General features: G+C 27.2%; 1 protein-coding gene across 1 annotated transcript; it reads left to right on the forward strand.

Annotated features, from left to right (window-relative positions):
• The first annotated feature begins 73 nt into the window (after nucleotides 1-73).
• On the forward strand, nucleotides 74-17,921 carry LOC126907672 (neuronal acetylcholine receptor subunit alpha-6-like). The gene is made up of 9 exons (XM_050689125.1): nucleotides 74-205; nucleotides 259-422; nucleotides 493-537; nucleotides 602-711; nucleotides 3,189-3,414; nucleotides 3,962-4,139; nucleotides 11,307-11,459; nucleotides 12,100-12,284; nucleotides 17,604-17,921. Exons 1-9 carry the CDS (start codon nucleotides 151-153, stop codon nucleotides 17,766-17,768), a joined length of 1,281 nt encoding a protein of 426 aa, XP_050545082.1. The 5' UTR covers nucleotides 74-150; the 3' UTR covers nucleotides 17,769-17,921.
• The last annotated feature ends 1,250 nt before the right edge of the window (nucleotides 17,922-19,171 follow it).

Below are 19,171 nucleotides of genomic sequence, written 5' to 3' on the forward strand. Positions count from 1 at the left end.
ATCTTACTCCTGTTTCTAAAATTCCCAAAGGAATTAATATAACTTACTGTCAGAGATAAAAGTTTCCATTTTCAAATGACAAATACCATAAACAGAAATTGAAGGGGGCGTTAAAAAAAGTATGGTTTAGTCATTTAATAATCACCCGCCATGATGAACGTCGTTCAAATATGCTTATTTTACGCTACAATCCTAGCATATTTTGGTGAGTAATTTATTGTACATGTTTTAGTGAATTAATAAAAAAATTCGTTTTAGATAAAGTACATAGTGGAAATTGTACTGATTATGTTACTAAATCTGAGGCTTCACGACTTACAAATGATTTATTTTGCTCATATAATAGAAACGTTCGACCTGTATTAAATCAAAAGACCCAAACTATAGTTAACACTACTATGTATTTTTTTAGCGTTCATATGGTAATTTTTAACTAACATAATGATAATTGGTACCTAAATATAATTAAATCGGTATATATATTTTTCTTAGGACGAAGAATGGAATGTATTAAAAATGAGTATCCATCTAATATTGGTACATTTAATTAAAAATAATTCTTTCATAATTTCAAACTATTCAATTGATTATAAATTTACAGACTTGGAAAGACGAGTTTTTAACATGGGATCCATTAAAATATGATAATGTAGAATATTTACACCAATCTTCTTCCTCGGTTTGGTTACCAAATATTATGTCTTATGATAGGTAAGCTAATTATTTAAAATCTCGCATATTTATAATAATTATTATAACTATTAGTTATAAACTATTTGTATAATTATAAATAAAGGCTTATAGCGATTTGCTTAATATGCTTTGACATTTAATTTTTATTTTATACACATCAACTTACTAAGTAATTAAGTTTCTAAATAACTTATAGTCGGCTATTAGACATTTTTTTTTTTAACATTCTGGCATTATCATAGTGTGCCGCCCTGGAACTGATATTACTTCAGGACGACTCACGTCGTCTATGTAACTCGCACCGCCGTTTTGTGATTCAGCCAGAAATTAATCAAGACCTGAATAATAATTAATTTCAATGATCCGAGAGCACAGCAACGTACCAGGCAAAGTTCTAACAATGCTAATGTATCTAATTTCCATATCTCTGTGTCTTCTTAATATGGGCATTTGAAACATATATTAGGCTCTAGTAGCTTAAAACACTATCAAATTTAGCCCTTAATATAAAGCCATTAAGGGTTAAATTTCAAAATGGGAAATTTTGAAAACATTAAAAACGTTTTAGAAGTCAAATTTTTAAAAAAAAAGTTTTAATCCTCTGGGTTATCACTTTTGCTACTAGCAAAGCGGGCAATCACCCTTTCTAATACTTTAGTGGTTTATGAAAATTATGTATTTTTCTAGCTTAAACTACCATAAAGGAATGGTGTCCTAAAAAAAAAAACCTAACTGTGAAAAAGGACCAAGTTCCAACCTTTTCTTCAGAAAAAAAATCCGCTTATTAAAGTAATGATAAATGATATCTAAATTGTAGCCAAATTTGCTCATTCTTTAGTTCGTAAACTTCAATCCTATTTTCATGAGCAATTTTGTTTCATTATTTGTATTGTTTAACACTTGGCCAATTTCTGGCAAAGTACTGGCTTAGTACTCATTTAGGAATTACGTGGGTGATGAAAAGGAGAGAACTTGGAAGTTTCAGATAATTGATGGGCCAAATCTGTAGTTATGGTATAGTCAAATTCTTTTTTATGATATACAAAAAGCTGAATATTTTTTGAAGTGATATTCTGTATTCTGCATCGAATATTTGATATAAAATATTTAGTGCTATTTATTTATTTATAGAAATAACGCCCTTGAGGACTTGAATACAGACAAACTTATTACAATAATGAATTTTCAAAAGAGCAATACATAGTACAATAGATACTAGTAGATATAATAATTTTAATATAAACACAATAAAAAAAATTTAGTTTCATTTAACGTATAATTGATAAATTGACAATGGTTTATGTGTTACTTTGTTGCAATTAAATAATATTCGATCGATTGGGTTATTACATCTATACGTATGACGATGGAACGGTATAAAAAAGGTCCGATTTTCTCTTGGATTGAAAACTGATAATCAATATTCTGTTCAGAGTATTTAACAATTACTATTACAGTTATTTTTTAGGTTTTTTTATGTTAAAGTATAATAATTATTAAATTAACTAGACTAGATTTGAATAAATATCCCTTTTATTTATTTGAAGGCAATACTTAAATCAATTGGAAATACGTCGTGTCTCGATGCATGAATACCGGGTTTGATTCTGTCATTCTGTACTATATAGGTTTTCTCGTCCTCTTTAAAACAAACATAACTTTTCAAAGACGTTAAAGATAGGTAGAATAATAATAATATACTAGTACATATTTGTAGTGTTTTGGTGTTTATATTTATTACAAAATACTACAATTAAAATTTATAATAATTAATAATTTTTAATAATGAAAAATGATTTTATACAACATAAAAAAAAAGTACAAATAAAAAGTGTCACTGGATTGACGAACAGCGCGAGAATAAAAAAAATACACGGAGTGTTATCGTACTGCAGTACATCTAAGATAAAACATATAAACATATATAAAAGCATTCATTGTGACATGTTATTTAACATCTTTGTTAATCCCTACATATTAATTCAAATATAAAAGAAAACTATTTAGAAGCTATAAGTTTTCCAAAAAAAAAATAACTCTAATTTAATTTAAATTTTATTACTTTTAAAACTATTTGATCAAATTTTATTTGACTGAATAGTTATTAGTGTCGACAAATACCAAATATAAATTACTTTCGAGATATTAGCCGAATTATCGAATAGTTTTCAAATATTCGGTCCATTCTTAGTTCAGATTTCTTAATAAAATTCAATGGAAAATGTGCCAAGATCTGATTTATTATTTATGCTTCGTTCAAAAACTGACTAAGTGTTAAGTAATACGAATAAAGAAGCAATGTTGGTCATAAAAATAGGATTAAAGTTTATGAACTAATGAATAAGCTACTTTGGCCACAATGAAGATATTACCACTTAGATAGGCGGACTTTTTGGGAAGGAAAAGTTGGAACTTGGTCCTTTTATACGTATACGTTTTTGTTAAAGATCATCATTAAAATTAAACATGAACAAAATAATTACTAATTTTTCTAGCGGATTTGATGGAGCCAACAAAGATTTTGTATATGACCTTCCTATTAGCACTGTAAAAATTACCAACAAAGGTATAATTAAGTATAACCACCGTGTAAATTTTGATGCTTTCTGTTCAACAAACATAGCCAACTGGCCTTTTGATGAACACAACTGCACTGTAATAATGGGTTCACCTCTTTATACAAATTTATACGTAAACTTTACTTTTCCAGATGGGTACTATGTAAGTAGTATATTAATAATATTAATTAACATAACGATCGATCAAAAAATCTTTTAAGTTATTCCTTATAACATTTTATAATAGTATTTTGTATACAAATTTCAGCATTAATATACTGATATCAACTCAATATTTCAATTTTTACCTATATTATTATTTTAGTCTGTTGAGAACGTTTAGATATTTTCAAACGCGGATACAAAGAACGATATAAAAACATTGACTCCCCCAAAAATCAGAATTATTTTCTAAATCAAAATAATTCTCTTTTTAAAATCATTATCATATCAACAAAAATAGTGAAATGCCTTTCTCTAAAAAATTTTTTCCCGAATCCGCCACCTAGATAAGTTGATATTAGTAAATACTAAAAAAAAATTTCAACGCCCGGAATACATGCCTCTTTCGACACCTTCAAAAATGTCTCTTTAATGAAATAAATTACATTTTTTCATATAACAGTCGACCGATCTATACTTATAAATCTTAGGCAAGAGAAAAAATAAAAATAAAAATGTACGAAATTTGAAATATATTTATTTTTTAGAGTTTAGATTTTTATAATCCTGACAGAGAGTGGAAAGTCAAAAATATACATCATGAGTGTTATACGTTACAGTACTTCAACTCAAATAATTCATATGATCATTGTCTTTTACAATATACTATTATTGTAGAACGTTTTTCATCGATGTATTTTTCATCAGTAATTATTCCTGCTATTGGTATGTATAGAACTACTTAATATTGCAACAAATTATACCTAAATTATATTCTGAAATGTTAATACTATTTTTAGCATATTGTTTTTTAAAGAACATTAAACCTTAAATTTAGACCTGATTATTCAATGGTAGTTTTATTCAAATTATCTCTTATTCATTTTCTAAATTTGTTAAAGAAATTAATATTTAATAAACATTTTAATATAAAGGACTGTCAGAGTACGGAATAGTGTAGAATGAAATCTGATAATATTTTTAGTTTTAAAACGTTCCGACGTAAATACATTTGTAGATAAATTTGTTTGGTTTGGGAGAAGAAAGGTTATTTTAAATTAGGTTATAATCTGAGTCAGGAAAATAAAACACAATTATTAAATAAACAAATTAACATAAAATAAGTAATCCAGCACAGGGGAGTCGCGGCACAGTGATGATGTGGCATAGTTGGATCAAGTATAATGATATATGAGAGTGATTAAAATCACTATCAATAAAACGCTTCGATGCAAATCTTTAGATAGTGTTTAATTTTAAAAAATTGTTGGATTATTCCAAAAGCTACATGATTTGCTATTTCCTTATTAATCTGATTAAGATAAAGTATATCGAATGAAAGAGGGAAATAAATATTATTTCTCATAAAAAATTTTTATTGATCCATACACTTTTCAATAAGTTATAGCATTATTAAGTTAATAATGTAAAATATAAAATCGAAAATTTTCACACAAAAATAGCATACGTTAACCATTTTCACCGTGAAGACAAAATAAAGTCCGAAATTTTTTTTTCCATAATAAAGTACATTACATTTAATTTAAGATATATATAAAAGTGTCAGACTTTCCGGAACACTTTCAAAAGTAAGTGTAAAAGTAAATTTTTTGTGAAAAAGTTGTCATTTTGATCCCCTCTGTAGTCAGGTAAAGGGTCAGATTAATAAAAAAAATATACCAAATGATAGATAAAGACATCAAACATCTATAAAAAAAAAATTATATTGATTTGGTCATTTTTGAAAAAGTTATGACAGTTTTTAGAAAAAAAAAATTGAAAAAATTAGCAATTTTTAAATTTGTATTTTTTTTGGAGGTTTCCCTCATTTACGGGGGAAAATTTTTCTATTTTTGAGGTTTCGTTAAGAGCTGAGAAAAAGTGGTAACAGAAACGAAAAATAAAAATAAAAAAACACATCATAGTAATACCAACACCTTCTCAGCTTCGCATCGAATCTATAATTGATTTTATTGTTACGTTTAATTTGAAAAAAAAAAATGTTTAGTTCAAATTAAATAAGCCCCACAGAGTGAGAATCTAGGGTAAAGTGTTGCAGATTTTGTGTATTTTGNCACCTTCTCAGCTTCGCATCGAATCTATAATTGATTTTATTGTTACGTTTAATTTGAAAAAAAAAATGTTTAGTTCAAATTAAATAAGCCCCACAGAGTGAGAATCTAGGGTAAAGTGTTGCAGATTTTGTGTATTTTGAAATTACTGAAAGAACTGATCTTAGCAGAATAAAATTGGTCTTTATAGTCAGAAGATAGTGAGTATTCCCTAGCATGATCTTGTAAATTGGAGATTTAAATTAATTGTTTAATACGATTGACTTCATTGAAAATATACATAAAGACGTTACTTTAATTTTGTTCGATAATCAGATTTTACCATTTTATCATTTTTTTGTAACCATAATCCATCAACCATTTTCATTCGTGAATAATATATTTCAAAATTTTGGATAAAGGCTATACTGCGATTTTTATATTTTATGATAACATAAACGAAAGTTTACCACGTAAAATCTATAGATAATTATAATTCGGTGTCAATTTGATTATTTTGGTAAAAATTGTAAATTATAAAATCAAAATTAACTCTTAGAGACAAATTTAGAAGTCAAATATTTATATTAATCATGGATTCCCTTTTTTTTCGACTTCAAAAGTTAAATATAACAGAAGTTTTTACTGTTGTCTTACAAACCAAATAAAAAAAATATACCTAAAATTGCTTAAGGATGTGTAAATTGATAAATGATGATAACATTCAAAATATATACCTTTATATCATCATAGCACTTAAAATGTTCTTGTGTTGTACAGTTTCTAATTTTTCATCAGAAAGATCTATTAGTGCTCTAAAGAGAGTAAAAATATATCTAAGGTCTAACACGATCGGCTCAATAACTTAATGATATAGTCTGATATAACTCAAATACAATATGATGAAATTCTTTTGTATCGATTATATTGAGAAGAGATATAGGCGTAAATTTTAACGTTATGTGTATCAATTGTCAATATTTTTTTAGTTTCCATGCAAAGATAAAAAAATATTAATTTTACCATGTGTTTTTTTTTTTTTTTTTTTTTTTTTACCACTTTTTCTCAGCTTTCACCGAACCTATTTCTTTCAATGTTACGTCAAAAGATCACAAATCAAAAATTGAAAAAATTTTCCTCGTTTCTTGTAAACGGGAAAAATCTTAAAATAAAATTACAATTTTAAAAATTGCTAATTTTCGACATTTTTTCAATTATTTTACTTAAAACTACCACAACTTTTTTAAAAATAGCCAAATCAATATAATTTTTTTTTTATAGATACATTAAATATTTACATATCATTTTGTATATGTTTTTTTATAAATTTGTCCTTTGACCTGCTCACAAGGGGGATTCAAAATGACAATAATTTCACAAAAAATTAACTTTTGAAAGTGTTCCGGAAATACTGACACTTTTATATATACCTTAAATTAAAGCTTATGTAACATACATTATTATGGAAAAAAAAATGTCGGACATTATTTTGTCGTCTACACGGTGAAAATGGCTAACGTATGCTATTTTTGTATTAAAGTTCTCTATTTTATATTTTACATTTTTAACTTTATAATGCTATAACTTTTTGAAAAATGTATTGATCAATACAATTTTTTATGAGGAATAATATTTATATACCTCTTTCGTTCAATGTACTTTTTTTTAAATCGGACCATTTCCCTTGATACAGGGGGTTCAAAACTTAATAATGCATATAGAAAAAAAAACTTTTTCAACATAATTTTTTAATGTGTTCCAGAAATACTGACACTTTTATATATATATCTTAAATTAAAGCTTATGTAATATACTTTAATATGAAAAAAAAAACAATTTCTGACTTTATTTTTTTTTTTCATGGTGTAACGGACATCAAAGTTAATAAAATAAATAATATTAAATAATTAAATATCCATCTCATACTATATTTAATTGCTATACTTAATATTTATTCATATATTACACTTGTAATTAGGATATAAATAAGGAAATAGAAGATCGTGTTGCTTTTATAATAATTCATCAATTTTTTAAAATTGTACACTATTTACACTATTTCAATCACTGTTAGATATCATCTATACTGGACCCAACTATGCTATGTTTTCACTGTTCTGGGTTTTTTTTTTTTTTTTTAATAAGTATTCACATTTTTAGGTGGCGTCAATAGAACTTTACCTGGGGTGTAAAAACTCTAAATACATCTTTGTTTACGTGAATAGTATTTCTATATAATTTAGGTATTCCTAACACATTGAATATTTTGATGACCTAGTTTTTCATGCTACTGTTGTAGTGTGAACATATTTTTTAACAATATTCACTTGTTCCATCTTTTGCAATTTCTATGTTTTCATTGTCATCGAAAAAAATATTATTCTCACAAACGATTTCCTCTTTTAGATGTCTTTAAGATTATGTATTTACAATAATTTTTGTCTGCCATCGTTCTTATACCTTTATCAAACCAGACTTTACAGGAAACGCAAATTTACTATGAAATGTGATATCAATAATAATACTACGCCATCACTAATGCGAACTGGTTATTAAGTCCCAAATGACTCATAACTTATGATCCACTCACTTCTACTGATCATGTGATAACTTACACTGGAGTCAACATACCATTTCTCTAGATAAAAAATTTTACTTACCACTTTATTTACACCTAGTAGAAACGCATTTCTAGGATTTTATTAATTTATATATATATATATATATTTTTTTTTGTTAAGCCTTTAAAACCCAGCAATTATGTTTCTAACAACTTAGCTGCTTACAAAAATAGCATTTTCCTGGAGTCTTCTATCATTTTTCTTAATGATTTCCAAATTAATTACAAAATTTTGAATCTTTTTGCGTTCCGAACGATTTTTTGTCGCAAATGCACTATTTTCCATAAGTGTTGTTCTAGATTTTATGGCTATTACTTTGTCTCGTTTCCTCTACTTTAAGTTAAATTTAATCATTTTTGTTCTCAGGTAGTATAGAATCGCATGCGCTATAAAAATTCTTAAAATTTTTCTGACAATTTAATAATTTTGATTATAAGCATGACATCAGTTATCTGTTCACCGAACTGTTTATTTGTTTACTTAAATTTTCCAATTTGGATATATGTTGTGCCATATTGTAATTTGTCAAAAATTCAGAAAATTATGCATGTGATATATTATAGAAGGATATTATCAACAGTCGCCAATTTTTTTACACATATAAACTCCACATATAGTGGAAAAGGATTATATATAAGAAAATGTTTACAACACCATCTAATTGAAATAAAAATGTATTTTTGATATATTATTTTTTTCACCTTGGGAGATAGTTATCTTCTTGCATTAATTATATCAAGATAATATGAGGGTAACTGTGAAAGAAGTTACTTCGATAATCAGTAATTCATGTTTAATATTATTTTTATAACATTTATTATTTACACATTTTTAATAATAACTTAAAATATTATTCATAAATAGACTTAATAGTTATGGCTTAGTTAGGTCTGGTACAATCAGTCAACAATATATTTAAAAAATACGAATAAGTATTATTGAATAATAATAATCGTTAACAACGATACATCTTTTATTATTTTTTTTAATATGGAATTTACGTTGACTGTAATTGATGGATAATTAATTATAAATATCTAGTAATGATAAAAAATAAAGTCTGTGAATGTGTTTACCATAGTTGACGGATTAGATGGTGATAAGAGTGTTATACTCCCCCAGAAATTTAGCAAAATTATATGCATTGTTATATAAAAATTATTTTTTGGTGGTGGTATATATAATTAAGCCCCCCAAAAAATTAACCATCATACGCCAATGGTCGATATTATTGGGAGTATAAAAAAACGTAGTAGAAATAATGAAGCCATGGTTTTATGCTACTAATATAACTAAAAATATCACTATTGATGCACAAAATCTACCAACTATAAAACAAGACATGTGGTAACATTGTTTCCGAAATACGTATCCGCGACTTTTCATTAATTTTTTTGTGGCTTTTGAGTTTAATATTTTTAATATTTTTTAGTTTTTTTAAATTAATAATATTTTTAATATAGTTTTAATTTTACTTAATTAACTAGCCACAAGTGATCAATTTTTATTATATAAAACAAGAGACATGTATTTATTATGAACGTAATGTTTATACGTGTATAAGCATTTAATATACAGAATGTTCAGTAAGTCAGGAAACGGGTTTCCATTGTTCTCATTGTTTGTAACAATGAGAACAATAGAATGTATGTATGTAGTACTTGGATAAAAACTTGTTAATTAAAATTTAAATAATAAAAGTAGATTTATTATTAACACATTGACAACCACTAACTTATTAACCCTTAAGCAGGCACGTATCTATTTTTAACGTTCATAGTCGCGTGGGGGTCTATTAGACCCCATTTCTAAAAAAGTATAAAATATGTATAAAAAAGTTCATTTTTTTTAATTCAAAGACATTATTTGTTAGCATATGATATATAAATATGGATAACAATTAAAAAATTAAAATTAAAAAATAAATAAATGACAAAATTATGTGCATTACTAAAAATTATATTACGAAAAAAAAAAACTTAATTTTCAAAATTTCATTAATAAATTTTGGTTTGTAAAAAAATTATTTTAACTGCAAAATCTTATTTTTAAGACGGTAAATAAAAGCTTTTACTATTACAAAATGTATTTTTATTAATTTTTCTTGTATTTCTTTGAGCTCAAACATGGCTTATATTTACTAGTTTTATGTGTATTTACATTTACATAATCATTTTTCTGAATCGAATTTTTTTATTATTAATATTATTAATATTACAATAGAATTTCATTATTATAATACGAGTAAGGTCAGGAGGGGTAAATGTGAATAGTGGTAATTGTAAATGAGGCACCGATAATCAATGTGTCCACATTGCGATGGGATGTATTTATTACATGTTTAGTTCGTATTTGTTCCGTATCATCGAGTAGTGGAAATTCTCAATAGATTATTTATTTTTAAAACTTAATTGCACAGACGGTGGCAGATCCACATAATCCCAATTCCATAATATTATATCGATTCTAACATTGCATTTACGATAAAACAATATTTTGAAAAAATACAAGTCCAAAAAAAAATGATAACGTTCATAGTCACGTGGGGGTCAATATGACCCATTTTAACTTTGATGGATATTTTAAGTCACACATTTTTTTTTCGAAGGTATTTATTTATGAAAATCTATTCAATATTACTATAAAAACCATCTTCTAAATTTATATCTATGTACACCTTTTATACAATATAATACATCCGTTTTTTTTTATATGGGGGTATGCTAGACCCCCACGCGACTGTTTAAGGGTTAAATAAACTGTTGGCACATTGGGTGTCGGCCAAATAGCGTGATCCCATTGGTGATGGGCGATTCTAGAGATAATTTTTAAAGGCTATGGAATGAATTTTGATAATTGTTGATAAATTTGCCGACTAAAAAATTATTTTAATGAATACATATGATCAAAATGTATTGTGATAAAATACCGACTACTTATAACTTAAATTATCATTTGAAAGATTGCCACTCCTCCCCTATGAAACATTCAGCCTATGTAAATAATACATATATTTATACCAAATATTTATTGGTAGAGGTTTCTATTAAGTTAACTTACCTAAAATATTTAATTTGGATTGTAAATGATTTTTTTTTAGGCCTCCTCTTATAAAGTTGTTGTATTGCATGTATATTTTACAGCATAACACATAATGCAATAAAATACAACAAAATAAGCACATATAAATAATAAATTGTAATGATTTATACATTTTTCAGTTATATCACTTATGAGTGCATTTACCTTTTTGTTGGGACCTGAAATTATAATTAGAGTTATACTACTCTGTTTATTTTTTGTATCAGAACTACTTTACATACAATTTTTGGACGCGAAAATACCAAATAATGGTTCTCATCCAGTTTATATTGGTAAAGAACAATTTAAATAATATTACTTTATTATAATATTTATGATAAAAATGTATTATCACAATCAGTGTTGAATTGAGACATTTTCCTGAGGGAAGGACTCTAAGCATTGGTGCAAAAAAAACCCTCCCATATTTTCAATAAATTAAAAAACTATTAAATTAAATTTTATGAACAAAAAATAATTGGTTTCAACTCAATATTTGATTAAATATCACAACAAAATTAAAAAAAATTCTGTATTATCACTATTATTCTATGATAGCGGGGTTTATCAAAATGTTAGGGGAGTCTCTAGTTCTCTCTAAAGTTTACTCATATTCAACATTGACCACAGTGAAATATGTGGCTAATTAACATATCGCGGTATGAAAACCACAATATTTCACCATGTACAGAATGTTCATAAGCTATAGAGATTTGGTATTCATTTCGCGATTTATATAGATATTAGATTTCAGTAACAATAAATATTTTTAATTATAAATATATTAAAAATTCTGTATTTATATAGAGAGAAGAAATGATTTTACTATTAAATATACTAATAATGTTTCTTATTTTATATTTATTCTATTAAGTTAATTTACTTTGATAATTGGATTTATATAGCTTTTTTAAATTTATTTAAATTTTTTAGTTTTACTTTATCGGAATTGTTTAATTCAAACTGCGATGGCGATACTTTTGAGTGTCATAAGTAATAGCTTTCATAAACGAGGGTTAGAAAAATGTCCACGAGAAAGTCCAGATTGGCTAAAATCATTATCTTCGTTTTTGTTAAGTAAAAGACCAATTTCTTTGCTCACCAATTTAGATATGCAGGTGATGTTTACTTCATAAAATCAATTAATTTAATTAAACCTATATAATTTATGATAAGTTATTTATTTATTAGTTATACTTGACGTATTCTCGTAAAATCTATATTTTAATATAAAGAGCGGGTAACTAATTTATCGAAACTAATGAAGCCATCACAGAAATGTCACCAGTGACAAGATTAATGAAATGGCAGGATCGAGTCGCCAATAACAACAAATGCACAATAAGGGGACATCTGATATAATCCTTCCCTCAGTATACAATTTACCTTGGCGCACATAGAATACCATTAACAAAATACAATTGCAATAGGAAGAACTAAAGAAAATATATGTAAATGGAGTCTAACCACAGACGCGGACTGTGACTGCGGGAATGTACAAACAATAAGATATTTATTGGAATGCCCAAGTTTACTATTAAGAACTGATCCGTACTCGCGCACCGTCGCTATCAACGCTGCTACCTTTTGACGCTCGAGGATCAGGGCCGGATTTAGGGGAGGGCTGTGTGGGCTGCAGCCCAGGGGCCCCCACAAATTTGATATCACAAATATGATAATAATTGTTATTTAATAAGTAAAAAAATATATTTCCTTGTTTATGTATAAGGGGCCCCCACAATGCATTCCGCCCAGGGGCCACCACATACCTAAGTCCGCCCCTGCCGAGGATCACGCCGGACATAACGTCGTCGACGCCAGCGAAAGTGCCGCGATATTATGCGAAGATTACATGTTCCTACCGCCGCCGTTAATATATATATATACATATATATATTAATATTTATATATACGTATGTGTTAATATTCATTTATATATTCCTACAGCCAACGCCGCTGCCGCCATTTATACCATACCTCGTGTATAACGTTCCCCCCGCCACGCCCGCCCACAAAACAGCTATACCTCTTGCATGATACGTTTACGTACTTGAGTCGCTTTACATGTATATATATATATTCTAATTACTATTAAAACTTATATATTAATACGCTTTATTCTCATTAAGAGATATGTAATGTATTTATTCCTATTACGAGGGATGATTCCCGTATTTTTTCGTCACTACCTCCACGTTGCGCGCCTGCTGCTTTCCTTGGATGTGGTAGCTGTTACTCAGANTTCCTATTACGGGGGATGATTCCCGTATTTTTTCGTCACTACCTCCACGTTGCGCGCCTGCTGCTTTCCTTGGATGTGGTAGCTGTTACTCAGACTCCTTCTCCGGAATCGAACCCTGATTTCCCGTTACCCGTTACAACCATGATATTGATAGTAACTACTATCATAACATGAAACTAAAAAGTGAAAAATAAATATAGTTTAAAAAAAATTAAAAAACACGCTTTAAAAGCACATCGAACTAAATANCATTTTTAAACTATAGTTATTTTCACAGTAGTACTAGTATTTTTCGTTCATTATTGTTTCAAGCTTATTTTAAAAATTATTTTAAACTTTTTAGTTTGGATATGCTTTAAAAGCGTGTTTTTCAGTTTTTTTAAACTATTTTTTTTTTTTACTTTTTAGTTTTTATGACATCGCTATTACAGTCACGGAGTGTTTATTGTCAATTATCACTAGCAATGGGTATAATTTCTGTATTGCCAGTTAGTGTGTTTATAAACACACAACAATGTGTCTTATTACCATTGATAATAAAGGCTATATGCTTGCTAATATCGTCATAAAAAACCAATTAGCTACCTGTATTTGTATCCCTTATGTATTATACATGTATATTAACTCAAAAAATTTGAATCTTTAAATGTTTATATCTAATAATGAAAAATAAAAATTTGTTTAAATATGTAATATTGATGATTCGCCCGCATGTACAGCTACGAAAACCAAAAATTATACAGGAAATAGTTTCGTTGAGTGGTGAGCGGGGTGGGGTGAATGCGTTACAACGTCTAGTCTCAAGGCCATAGACGACGGGATACGAGAGATAATAACACGTGGCGAGTTATACACAATTCACATACATGTGAAACTAATATAAGCGTGGTAAAAAGGTTAGATCCAGAATTGGTCACTATAAACATAATTCAAAGGCAACTAAACATTAAAAACAAATTTCGAAAAATAAAAGATATACTAAAGAAAATATTGATAATTTAATATAAACGGAAAGGAAAATAATAGTTGGTTATGTAAAAATGTTAAAACTACTATATAAGGCTACATCTTAAGTGTCAACAGAAAGATTACTATCCAACAGATAATTTATCCAATAATTTTTTGGCTTAGAGAATTTGCTAGAATTCACGTAAATTCTTAAAAAAAAGCCATAAAATCAGGTTTAGAATAACATTAGGAATCTTTATCTATTTAAGATTTAACAAACCTTTATCTAAAAGACTAAGTTGGAAAAAATTCCGTGGAGAATTACAACGACTTTAAGAAAAAGTCTCGCTAAGAAAAAAAACATCGATGTTGTGATGGAGTCACGTTACCATTATTGCAAAAAATTATTATAATAAAATACATACAGCGCATCTGCTACTAGAGACTGATGAATTGACAATCGTCCGAATTACTATTTAAACTCAAAGGACCTGGCAATTGTGGTTAGTCGATTCAAATACGTAGTTTTATGCTTTGTGTAATTCATCAATTTCAATATTTGGTTGTTGCTTTCCGGCTACTGGGTAAAAGTCAAGTCTTTGTTCTTCCTTTTACTTATCTATTTTCGTCCTCTACATTTCAGTATACTTGTGTCTTGCACTTCGTCTGCACCTCACACCTAGGTGTTTACCCTTATTCCATTCCTATAACAACGGCCTTTCGATTCCCACAGCTGACTTGGAGTGTCAGCCGGGCACGGTAACTGCTGTACGGTCATACGTACGTGAATATCCGAGCAGCATATTTATCATCTTCGTACTTGCTGTAGGTTGTTTTGTGTTATGACAAAGTAACATTTTTGCCAGACGATACGTTCACAAGTAATAATAATAATGAGGCATCACATTTTTTTGAACATACACTTCTCTGGCTTTGAAATTTATAAAAGGGAACAGATACATGAAGTACAGGGAAAACGTGTAACCTGTACCAAGTGACAGCTTATCAGGAAAGTAATGGTCCAAAGTGGTAAAAGATGGACAATAAATGCTTTTGGCATTTTTAAAACTGTAGGCTGTGACATAATATTTCCTACACTTCTATAAGAAGGTCTATTTCTAATCTTCCCTCATCTTTACAACATATTTAGATCGTGTTAACCAATGTTTGTCATCCTGGAAGCTGACGAAATGCAGGGTCGTGTTTATATTTAAACCTAACTGTGCTAACTACTATGAAGCAAAATTTTACAGAACAATAACTCTTATTTCATTTCTTTTTAAGACTATGGAATAACTTATTGATAAGTATATAAAAGAGAGGTCTCTACATAAGAACCAATGTATGAAATTTACTGACAACTCTAGATAATTAACTACTAAATTGGAAAAAGCTGTAGAAGACAAAATATATGCATTAAGCATTTTCCTAGGCATCAACGAAGCTTTTATAATACAACCTTTAATGCTAAATGTGAATTTATACAATAGAATGTAATAGATTCATATTTTATTAAGTAAATAGGAATTATGCTTAAAGAAAACTCCATCATGGGACACTCAATGAAACCCAAGTCACTAAAAATGTAAAACAAAGAAAATATTTGGACAAACTAGAAAATGGTCTATCTAAAAAAATGACTGGTTGACAGCAGCTCTTGGACTAATAATTCATAAGATATTAGTATTTTTATAACAAGGTGGGGGTAGAGCAGTTTATTATGTCTAGAGAAAAAGTAAATATTTTCACTTTTTATATTAAAGAGTTAGTAACTTTCAAAATATCTTTCCAAAAGATGTTATCAACCTATAATTTTCTTTGATTGATGATCATTTTCTAGTTTGTAAGTTTGTTAAATATACTGAGTGTTCGGTAATTTAGGAAATAGGTCAGTTGTTACAAACAATGAGAATAGAAACCCATTTCCTTACTTACTGAACACCCACATATGTTTTCATTAAAAAAAAATAAAGTTGATGACATTTTGAGAAAAAAAGAAGAGGGATAGGAACTTTTTTTTTTTGAAAATTATAAAACGTATGATACTATTAACTTTTGAAAAGAAATAATAATAATTTATTTTATGTTTTTTTAATTAATTTTAATTTTAAGATATTAATGAGTCATAGTTAAGCAATCACTGTGTATACCAACGTTAATACTATTAAATAAATTTAATTTGAATAACTATTTGTAATTTTTATAAACAAGTAACCAAAGATAATACTGCTAATGACTCTTTATGGGAGAGTAGAATGTTTATTTTTACTTCCTGGCAAAAAACATTAGTACACAGATCCCATTGCCCCACCACGCTTTATAGGCAATATATATACAGGGTGATTGACTAACTATGCCTCACGAATTATCTCCGAAAATATAAGAGTTATAAACAATTTTTTTTTTTTAATCATTATGGATCTTTGATGAGCTGTTTCACGAGAAAATTTAAATTTTTACCACCATCCCTTTTGCTTAAAAATAGTGTCAACTTCATATTTTCAAATGGCAACACTTTTTTTTTTTATACCATTATATTTAGTTTAATAAAAAAAAAATGTTTTGTAAAAAGAATATTTTATTTTATTAAATTTTAAGCGCTCCGCGGCTTTTTAAAGTTTAGGGTTTATTAAGAAAAAATCATTACAGACGAGAACGTTATGGATCGTAAATCGATAAGCGCTACCACTTCTTATCGGTACACTAAATAATAACGATACTATATTTACCCGACTACTGTTTTACTTGTTAAATCCCCTAAACTTTAAATAGTAATATCTCGCTTAGAATTTATTAAAATTGATTTTTTTTTTTTTGAGAAAATTTTTTTTTTTATTATTAACAAGATTAATAAAAAAAAAAACTGTGTTGCTATTTGAAAAACTAAAGTTGATATTGATTTAAGGGTTGAGGGATGAAGATTGAATCTTCATTTTTCTTGTCAAGTAGCTCAACAAAGATTTATAACAAATAAAATAATTACATATACGATAATACTAATATTTTTAAAGAAAATTCGTGAGGCATAGTTAGTCAATCACTCTGTATATTTAAATTTAGTAGTTAAAATGTCATTCCAATTATTCTCTTATTGATTTTTTTTATTTCAATTTTTATATAATAATAAAAAGTATTAAAAGATTCCACCATTTGGCTCCTTTATTTTTAAACTATAAAATTAAGTACAATTATTTAAATATTCTCAATAATAGCCTGAATTATTTATATATTTATTTTGTGTTTTCAGGGTGCTGAGTTGCTAATGGAAAAAAATATTGAAGAAGAATCACCAAATAGAAAAAATGAAGAAAGTGCATTGTTTTGGATAAAACTGTCTGTTATGCTAGATCGCCTATCTTTTATAATTACTTTGATTGCAATAGTTCTTAACTTTATTTTCGCGATACCATAACTTTTTTTTATTCGCTTAATTATTTTATAAGTATAAGGATTACAATCCTTTTAAATGTTAAAGATAAATTAAGAATATTTTAATGTACTACAAGATTAAAAGAAAGTCTTCTCGGTGAAAATGACCAATCAATGTTGAAAAATAAATAATTTATATGTTAAAGTAGCTTTTTTTATTTTCAAAATAAAATTTAAAATTGCAAAATTATTAATATGAATTTCTAAACAGAAAGATAAGCGGCAACAGTGGTATTACCATTTCAGAAAACGATGATTTTTTATAAAGATATTTCGAGTAGTAAATACATTATACTTACCGACTATTGAGTAAAAGACGGGTTCAAAAATTCTTTTAAAACGAGTACCGGGTAAAAGTAGAGTCCTAAAAAAGAAAGCCGGTACCCGGCACATCTCTAATTTTTTACATTAGATCTATTTTTATTGCGTCGCCTTAGTCGTTTCTCTAAAAAAAAATGTATCCTTCTATTATTTGTGAAGTAAACAAAATTGTAGCCCAAATTATTAACAATTTGGACTAATATTTAAAATTATTTTAATTTTAAATTAATTTTGGGCTTTATAATTAAAATTTTCATTTGGACATTTAGATTATAATTTTAATATATTGTGTACTCGCAAAATGCTACTGATGCGACGCTATTTGAGTATAACCCCAAATGCCCATGAATAGTAACCAAGAGACCCAATAGATATACCTTGAGTAAAAATGGGTTTCTAATTAGATTATGTCCCTTAGAAAAAAACCAAGGGTCTAATGACTTGCGAATACGGTATATTTTTAAAACGCAAGAAGTTTGATTTTGACATAAAGTATCAAAAAGTCGTACATAAATATATTATTTTTTTAGTAACTACGATAATTTCCCATTATATTAAATATCTTAGAAACTTACTATACGTGTATATGAAAATTCGAACATTTTTTAAAAATTGCGTAAACTACTTGTCAAATTGCTTTTAATAACATATTATCATTAAAATAATGCATTCATGATAACATTCATTAAATTTTTTTAAAAAACAGGTATTAAAGTAAAAAAGCATGGTACATGTTGAAGATTTGAAACGTTTAAGCTCTTCCAAAATTTCATAAAAACTATATATATTAAATATATACCACGATATTAATTTTTAAAAAAATACATAGGGAGAATTTAAAAAGAATCCGTAAGATTATTAGATATGTATATTGCAATTAAATAAGTAATGTTAATACCTTTATGAGGCATAAATGTATAATAGTTGATAAATCAATTAATTGTATGCTTTTAAAAAAATTAAATACATATTTTTACCGTAACTTTTATATTGTAAGTAATAATAACATATGATAAACAAACAACTTAAATGTTGTTTGAAGGATAACATTTTTTATATATATAT

The sequence above is a fragment of the Daktulosphaira vitifoliae genome, unplaced genomic scaffold (assembly GCF_025091365.1).
Source record: "Daktulosphaira vitifoliae isolate Bord-2020 unplaced genomic scaffold, ASM2509136v1 Scaffold_5, whole genome shotgun sequence".
NCBI classification, from domain to species: domain Eukaryota; kingdom Metazoa; phylum Arthropoda; class Insecta; order Hemiptera; family Phylloxeridae; genus Daktulosphaira; species Daktulosphaira vitifoliae.